The sequence below is a fragment of the Rhagoletis pomonella genome, unplaced genomic scaffold, assembly GCF_013731165.1.
Source record: "Rhagoletis pomonella isolate Grant_MI unplaced genomic scaffold, Rhpom_1.0 Rhpom_scaffold_00014, whole genome shotgun sequence".
In the NCBI taxonomy this organism is placed as follows: Eukaryota; Metazoa; Arthropoda; class Insecta; order Diptera; family Tephritidae; genus Rhagoletis; species Rhagoletis pomonella.
The window spans coordinates 11,827,342-11,836,821 of record NW_023458568.1 but is presented as its reverse complement, the minus strand read 5'-3'; the positions used below and the strand labels follow the sequence as shown (position 1 = coordinate 11,836,821).

At 35.0% G+C, this 9,480-nt stretch overlaps 1 protein-coding gene across 1 annotated transcript in view; it reads left to right on the top strand.

Moving 5' to 3' along the window:
- Window positions 1–2,606, top strand: part of LOC118749229 (multiple inositol polyphosphate phosphatase 1-like) — a gene marked incomplete at its 5' end in the record, with an annotated part of 62,805 nt that extends 60,199 nt beyond the window's left edge. Inside the window, 1 exon segment of the mRNA XM_036484018.1 lies at window positions 2,465–2,606. Within this exon segment, the coding sequence (XP_036339911.1) occupies window positions 2,465–2,579 (115 nt within the window).
- Window positions 2,607–9,480: the final 6,874 nt, after the last annotated feature.

Below are 9,480 nucleotides of genomic sequence, written 5' to 3'. Positions count from 1 at the left end.
ATAAGCACTTCAGTTTAGTTATTTGGTTAAACAGGCACACAAGCCAAAGAAACAAAACATGACACATCATGTACAAAAAAAAAAAAGAAAAGTCAGCAAAACATAACACATGTAAAACAAGAAAAAACAAGAAACCATAACATACACTTCATGCAATAATGGCAATATGAGCCGAAAAGCAATTAAAATTTTGTAAGCGCAACTATGCCTTAAGTAGGTCATTAAGTCGTTAAAAATGGATATATAGAATTGACTGCAATTATATAGATCCATTTTTTTTTAAGGCGGAAGGTATAGTAAAGTAATGTATTTACAAATATCGACCGCACACGATGTCAATGCCATCATGACCCACATACAGTGACGAGCAAAACTGTAACATGGTGTAACACTTTTTAATTCACCCACCGCTATGTTTCCAAGTTCTAACGACTTTCATCCTTTGGTTGTATATTCTTGTTTGTACATCCCTACTCCCTCTCTCATAACGATTTGAAGTCAGTACAACAACAATAAAAAACCCAGCAGACTCTCAGTTTTGCATTTTACAGTTATTTTTTACTTAGTTGGAAGTGAGATGAATTTTTTCTGTATTGTAATTTATTGAAGAAGTAATCACCAGTAAATAATATAGTTAATCAGGAACCATAAATGTAAATAATAGATTTACTGTGGAAAGGCGCAGGAAAGTGGCAAAAAATTTTAGAGTTTGCTACTTGAAAATATTTAGATTGATAAAAAATATAGCCTAAAGTGTTCCCAAGGGCAAAGGAAGTTTATCAAAAAATATTACGGTCCAATATCTTGTGAGCTTAGCAGCAAGTAGCAATGCAGCCACTATTACAGAAGCGCTTAAGGTATTAAACTTTAATGCAAATCAGTAGACAGCGAGGCGACGAATTGCCAAATTGGCGCAAAGGCATCATAAAAGAAGAAAAAAGCTAATTTGACCAAAATATGTGTGCGAGAGTGGTAGCATTTTGCTGTGTCGCCCGAAAACCGGACCGTTGCCTATTGGGATATGTTACGCCTTTCAGAATGCAATAAAAAACATATTTTTAAGTTTCAATTGAAGGTTATTTGGTGTGACAAGACTCAATTAATTGCTTTCAATCAGATGGCCGGGCATGGTATCGGGTCAAAGACCCAAATTAAGCCCATGCGCAACATGTTAGGCAAACTGTGTTTCACAGTGGTCGTTCAATAATAGTTTGGGGTTGTATTTAAACAATTTTGTGGGTCCGTTAGTACGCATTATGCGTAAGGAACAGTATCTGTTCATATTTCAACAAAATTTGCAAGATGTAGTCGAAAAATGAGAGTTTCTGCTGAAAAATCACCCAAAACATACTGCATATGTTCGCAAGGACTGGATACAAAATAAAAAATTTGCTAATTTGAAATGACCTCCACAATCCGCGCACATAAATCTCATCGAGAATTTGCGAAATCAACTAGAAGCACAGCTTATTAAGTATCCAAGTCCGTATAATCGAGTACATGAGCTGTGAAAGCAAACTAAGGATATATGGAGGATATACCTCCAGAAGTTTTACAGAGATAAAAATAAGGTATGCCAAATCGCACCCAGAAACTAAAACAAGCAGAGGGGTACTGAACATTGTGTTAGTAGTTCTTTTTTCTCGTTAAAATTGCTAAAAAGTTCTTAAAAATATATGAGTGCAAAACTGTAACATCTGCCTTAATTTACATTTTTGTCTGCTGGTTTTATTATTGTTGTTGGATTAACTTCAAATACTTATGAGAGAGGAAGTACAGGTGTACCAATAATAACATACAACAAAAGTATGAAAGTCGTTAGAACTTGGAAAGATAGCGGTGACTGAAGTAAAAAGTGTTACACCATGTTACAGTTTTGCCCGTCACTGTAAGTCATAATGAACTCAGCGGGAATTCAACACCATACGTTCAAAGGCACAGTTCAGTATACACTTACCAATTGCATTACTCAAGACAGGCACACTGACCAACTCACGTGACGATCAACTTAACAGATCGTCAGCGTCAGTTTGTCAGTGCGACTGCCAAAATAACTATGACACATATGCTGAGTTAGCATAACATATGCACGTTTGTAGTTTGTAAGTATTAGTGTAAGAAATCTTGTATAAAAGAAAGTAATTTCGAATAAAGAAATCAATTCTTGTTGCACGCTACATATAAGCGTTTCTTTCATTTACAACAACCCCCTCATGCAAAATTTCCTTCCTAGGTGTTTCACGCCTATATAAAAGCGAATTAGAGACTTCATGTTTTTGGAACTACTTCTGAGTGGAAAAATAACCGTGCTATAGGTACAACCAAGACCGACTGGGGCATTCCGTTTTATTTTTGTACCACTGTGTATTTATTACCGTGTAAAAAATCGCCATACTTTTTAATTTGCTTACGCAAATTTTATTGTTTAAAATAATTTGCTTTTTTAATTGTACAACTTTTACAGCTTCCAATACTCCCTTGAGTCCATGGACGTTGAACTGATGTGGGACATGTGTCGTTATGAACAGGCGTGGCATGTTGATCGTACTAGTGTGTGGTGCTCCGTAAGTAAAATTTAGCTTATGTTAGGGTTGCCAGATTTTTTATGCGGGAAATCAGTACCTTAGACTTTTTCATGCTAAAAAAATCAGTACTTTTCAGTACGTTTTTATTTAAAGCAAAATTGTGAACGAAAGTAACAGGCAATACTTTAGAACGCCAGAGTACTTGTTTTTAACAATATTTTGGTATATAAATAAAACATAGTTCATAAAAAATAAAAGTGTCATACATGTTAACATGAGTGTACATATCATTGTACACCGAAGCCAATAAATATATTATTATTTTATATTTGTGACATTGTTGAATAGCAATAATAAGATCATTTCCATCTTGGGCTTTGACTTTTAATTTGAAGTTTACTTTAAAAAATTTTAATTAGAATACGGCTTTTCTCTTTGCGCCAGGAAGCAAACTTTATACTCCCAGATGATTCGTTTGACAACAACAAAAATACATATTTCAAACTGTGGAAAAGTATCACTATTTAGGGACTTCATCTATATTTCCTAATGGCTTAAATTAATTTTTTCAACTATGCAAAAACTTCGAAAGACTAATAATTCGCTGAAAAGAGTATCTAACTCTATGTCTTATATGCAAACCTCGTTTACAAAGTTAGTAAATCGCGAAAAAAGATTTGTAAGCTATAGGCAAAAACCATTCGAATATTTAAATTGGTTGTTATTAAACTGAAAGTTATTTTCGAGATAACTAACAGCACTCGACAAAAAAAAAACGTCAGCATTATTATACCTTTCATGAGCATGAATGGTATTATAACTTTGGTCCGATGTTTTTAAGTACCAGAATAAGAAGAGATACACCCATTAAAATGTATACTTAAATGATCAGAACATCGAGCTGAGTCGATTTAGCCATGTCCGTCTGTTTGTATGCAATCTAGTCTCTCAGTTTTCGAGATATCCGGATGAAATTTGGTAGGTGGGTGTATTTTTATAATGTATTAATCCTGTGTTGAAACCGGAAGAATCGGACTACTATAACATATAGCTCCCAGATATGAGATTTTTCGTTATAACTTCTCCATTTATGCAGCTAGGAACTGAAATTTAGCAGTACTTCCACCCATCATGAAATTTTGCACTGGTGTCACTCATTATCAAAAGAATACTTTCAGCGAAAATGGCGAAGATCGGGTCATTATAACCTATAGCCTCGATACACCTGATTGTTCAGATATGAGATTTGTTTGCCATAAGTTTTCCATTTATGCAGCTAGGAACATGAAAATTCGCACCGTTTCCACTCGTTATTAACAGAATACTTACAGTGAAAATACAAAAGATCGGGTCATTATAACATATATCACCCATACAACTGAATGTTCAGTTATGAGAATTTTCGTTATAACTCCTCCATTTAAGCAGCTAGAAACATGAAATTTTGCAATTCTTCCACCCATTATCAACAGAATACTTACAGTGAAAATAACAAAGATCGGGTCACTTTTACGTATAGCTCCCATACAACTGATTTTTCAGATATGCGTTTTTTTGTTATAACTAATGGGACCAACCGTACTTTTTTCGGAAGTACAGTACTTCTTTTTGAGCCGTTGTACTTCGTACTTCGAAGTACAGTCAAATGTACTTCATTGAAATATTTTTTACTACCCAAGGCACATTGAACAGGTAGTAGAGCAGCTGATGTGATTTTTTTTCAAATTATTCGGTCTGTAAAAAGTAAAATATTTTTAATTTCTTCTCACAAAATATATAAATGGTCAAAATCCCTTTGTATGTGAAAACTTTTCGCATATAAAACAAGCGATTGAAAAGCAACTTCCGGGACGTTCACCTAACTTCGCAGCACAAACGCTGATGCCTGGGTCTTGCAAATGATGGATCAATGCTTCGAGAAGCAAACAAAATTTACTAAGAAAGAAAGTCGTGCCAGTTTTTTCCAAATTTAATATTAAATTTTTACTTTTTTGTATTTTACAAGAAAAAAAATCAGATAATTTTTTCACAGTTTAGATAAGGGAAGCAACAACAAAATACACATAAATGTGGTTTTGCTCTAAAACCTGTTTGATATGCCTTGGTACTACCTTTTAAGTTGAGTTTTCTTTAAGTGTTTCGAAAAAATTTTAAAAGGTTAGTCATTTCAGTTAAGACAGGTACTTATAGATGAACACATGAATAACGACTTTCAATCACTTCACTTCTCTAGCCGAAAAATTTCATTATAAATGGCAACTCAATCCAGAAAAATTAAAAGGTGTTAGAGTTTAAAAATTCTGTGGCGAATCTTATTTGCTCCTGTGGATATTCAGAAACGGCAGTATTGATTACGTAGTAAGCATTTTCTTATCCGGGCAAAATATTAACAATATGCTTATTAACTATCATACAGGGCTTATTTTTTGGACACGAAATTGCTCCATCTTTCAAGTGGTTTTGATTACTTACATCTCGTGAAATAGTCTCTTATTGTACTATCTTAATTTAATAACTTCTCCATATATGCAGTTAGAAACCTGAAATTTCGCACCATTTTCACTCATTATCAACAGAAAGTTTACGGTTAAATTAGCAAAGATCGGGTCACTATAACCTATTTATTGCCTTCATACAACTGATTGTTAAGATATCGGGTTTTACTGTAAAACTCCTTTATTTGGACAGCTAAAAGCGATAAATTTCGTAAGCTGTTTTGTAAATAATAATACAAAGTCTACTGAGAAAATCATCAAAATCTAAGCTGTATAAGCTTTATCTCTAATAATAATAATCCCAACGGTTTTTACCCTCCATTCCCGCCCATCCGCACGAGGGGCGCAGTCCGCATGACGTACGGAACCAATATTTTAAATTTTTGTGCCGAGTCACGATAGGCAGGAGTTTGTTAAGTGTCGAGATCTAAAACTGTTCAGCTACAGAACTAAATTCATCAGCTGATTTTATGTATTTATGTCCATAATTCACTTATTGAGAGAGGAGAGTATCGCTTTCTTAATGCTGAAAAGCGGATCTGATATATCAAACGTGCTGGAGTGAGAGTTAAAATCCTGGCATAAGCAACGGAGTGGGTCGTGCAATTCAAAATTGGTTTTACAAGCTTCCAGAAATATGGGACAAAAGTGTCTTGATACGCGTGAGGGAACATTAAAGCTTACATCAGCCAGAAGAGACGGACTTGAAATTGAGCCTGTCAGTAATTTAACCATAAAAATTATACCAAGCATTTCCCTGCGACTGGCAAGTGTAGGAAGGTTAATAAGTTTTAAGCGACTCTTCTTAAAGCAAAAAGTAGGAATTGTTTTTGAATTGATTCTATCTTGCCAGAGTAAATTTGATACCTTGGATACCAAACCACCGAGCCGTATTCCAGAATCGGCCTAACTAATGTTGTAAACAGGGTTTTAGTGATATAAGGGTCACTAAATTCTTTTGACCATCGTTCCACAAATGCAAGTACACCTTTAGCCTTGTTGACTGTCACATTAATGTGAAGATTAAAATTAAGCTTAGGATCCATTGTGATACCAAGGTCCACAAAATTGTATACCTGTTCCAGGTTATGGCTACCTATTATATAAGAAACTGGCAGAACAGCTCTTCGCGAGAAGCACATTACTTTACATTTCTTAAGATTTAGAGGCATAAGATTTACTTTACACCAGTAAGCCATGCTGTTTAAGTCTGATTGTAGCAAAGACCTTTCTTTAATTGGAACGTACGATTTATAAAGTTTTACATCATCTGCATACATTAAAATTTTGGAGAATTTTATATCTGTAGAAATATCGTTTATAAAGAGCAAGAACAGAATCGGGTCTAGGTGGCTACCCTGAGGGACTCCTGAAGTAACATCAATGACGTCAGAGATAGTATTTTAAAACAATACCCTTTGTGATCTATCATAGAGGTATGAAGAGATCCAACGTTGAAAATTAGGTGGGAGACCAAGAAGATCAAGTTTATAGATGAGCAACGAGTGGCACACTTTGTCAAATGCTTTACTGAAATCAGTATATATAACATCAACAGTTTGGCTCTCACTAAATGCTTTTGAGATATAGGATGTTAATTCAAGTAAATTTGTAGAAGTTGATTTGCCCTTGCATAATCCATGTTGACTGTATGAAATGCTTGAAGTGATAGAATGCGTCAACCGATTTGTATAATGTTATGCCACTGATGTTCATATACCAGTTTTTGCGATATATCTCCTTTATGTAGGAAGCTAAACCCATTAAATTGTGTAACCGGTTTACATACCGATCACACAGCAGTCAAAATCACTTAGATTGGTGCTATATAAGGTATACCTTCCATACCTCTGATTATTTAGATATGATTTTTTATATATGTAGCTCCTATGTATCTATGCTGTGAATATATACATTTTTGAAATGCAGTAATCTGTTAAAGTAAAATTTTCAGATGTTCATGAAAGGTATGAAGCCTTCGGATTAGACGAAGACAGCGCTGCTCTTACTTGTTTTTAAATAATTTAAGCTCCATCATATTATCGCAACTGGAATGTAACAACCAGGCGATATGCCCATAAAAGAATTGATCTTTTTGTTGTATTAATTTCTTAGACATATCAAACATTATCGGAAACATGTCACCTATAATTAAATTATGTTCTTCTTACTTTTTACAGTACAGTTTAAGGAAGTTCCAACGGTATGTACAAACCTTAAGAAAATCTTAAAGTATTTTGTTTGAATTGAAAATTCAGTACAAATCAGTACAAATTTTGAAAAACCAGACCATTAGCGTACTGATTGAAGCAATGAATAAAATCTGTACAAGAGTTGAAAAATCAGTACTGTACTGATAAAATCAGTACGTCTGGCAACCGTAGCTTATGTACATACCCAGCAGTACGGGGGAGTGACTACAGGACTGATGAATCGGAAGGTACCTGATAAACACCGTCAATTCCCGACCGACTACTTGCATTGTATTTCATCGATTACTTTTACAAGCCAATGTCCTAGGCAGTAGTCACCATCGGCTCTCTCTGCACTACCGGGTGTTATTAAAGTAGTGACTTTCCTGATTTATGGGCGCACTTTGTCATAGTTTTTCGCTATTCTGCTTACGACTGGTTCGACTCTGCACTACCATGTGCACTACCACGGGTTAATAGAGTAGCTACTTACCTAGGAGTCGGTGCAGTAGCGGGTCAAAAGGAGCGATTGACTCCAGCAGTACTGGAGGGTAAGAACAGTAAGGGTCAGTTTTTCAGGGCGAGTTTAACTCTGTTTATCGTTTAAACAAAGTTTAAACTCAATGTGCAGTTTTCCAGTCAAATTTAAACCTAGCTTAAACTGAGTCTAAACGTCCAATCTGGCTGAGTTAAACCGAGTTTAAACTATGAGCTGCTAAGAGCCAGTTTTTAGAGTGCGAGTTTAAACTTAGATTAAGTAAACTGAGTTTCAGTTGGACAGCTAGCTGACATTTGATTGGCTGATCTTTGTTTAAACCAGCCAGATCGGGCATTTAAACCTCGGCCGTGCAATGAAAAACTAGCTCAAAGTTGTATATTTGTGGTCAGCTGCCAAAAGTTAGATGATAAAGGAGGAAACAAATTTAAAATTGTTTGCGAAATAAACGAAAACAGACTCATTTGTATAGCGAAATGCATAAGATGAAAATTGTGTACAAGAAAATTAACAAACGCAACTTGCGTTAGAGTTTACTTGCATAGGGCAATGTAGTCGGGCAACATATGAAACACCTTACAAATTCTTTCAATTTCCGTCTATAATACAGGTCCACAAAAAAATCGATGAAAGGTTGCGCTGACCCAACCTAGTCTTATATATGTTTATGGGGTCCCTGAACACGAATCTGAAGTCCGTTTTGCTCCATCACGTCTGGATTTTCTTCTGACCTCAAAAAACATGTCGGATTTCACGTGACAGAGAAAATTCGAGGTGTTTTTTGAGGTTAGGAAAAAATCTAGACGTGATGGAGCAAAACGGACTTCAGATTCGTGTTCAGCGACCCCTAAAACATATAACAGACTAGGTTTGCTCAAAGGAACCTTTCATCGATTTTTTTTTTGTGGACCTGTGTAATCTTTCAAAACTTTAAACGCGATCGTATCAAAATGGAAAATAAAGGGCTGAAGTTTTGTATATGCATAAAGAAAAAACAGTGTTGCCCTACAAAACAACTAAACTTAAACTCGCACTGATATACTGGTCAGTAGTTTAAGCTGAGTTTATACTGAGTTTAAACCAGCACTGAAAAACTGGCCCTAAGTATTTATTGGTGTTGGTAAATATCGAGTACTTCTGAGGATCGAGTTTTTGAGTACCGAGTACTTGCATTAAATATACACGTGTTGGTAATATTTCAATGCTTAGGTCCAGTTTTTCAGTGCGAGTTTAACTATGTTTGTCGTTTAAACTAAGTTTAAACTCAGTGTGCAGTTTTTGAGTCAAATTTAAACTGGGTATAAACTAAGTTTATACGCCCAATCTGGCTGGGTTACACCGAGTTTAAACTATCAGCTGTTAAGTTTTTTATTTATAGTCAGCTGCCAAAATTTAGATGAAGAGGATGAAAAAAATTAATATTGTATGCGAAATACACGAAAACAGACTCATTTGTATAACGGCACATACTTAAATAAGCGGAATGTTCCTACTTAAGGTGAAAATTGTGCGAAAGAAAATTTACAAACTCAACTTGAGTTTACTTGCATAGGTGCCTAACAAATTCTTTAAATTTCCGTCTATTATCTTTCAGAACTTTAAACGCGATCGTATCGAAAGTAAAAATAAATAGTTTTGTATCTGCATAGAGAAAATTAATCCCAAATTGCATCTTATATTACGTTCTCATTGAACCACAAACTCGAGTTTATGGGCCATTTTGGAGTTTAACGCTAAACTCTACTCTTAAACTCGGAGTTTACCATACAAAA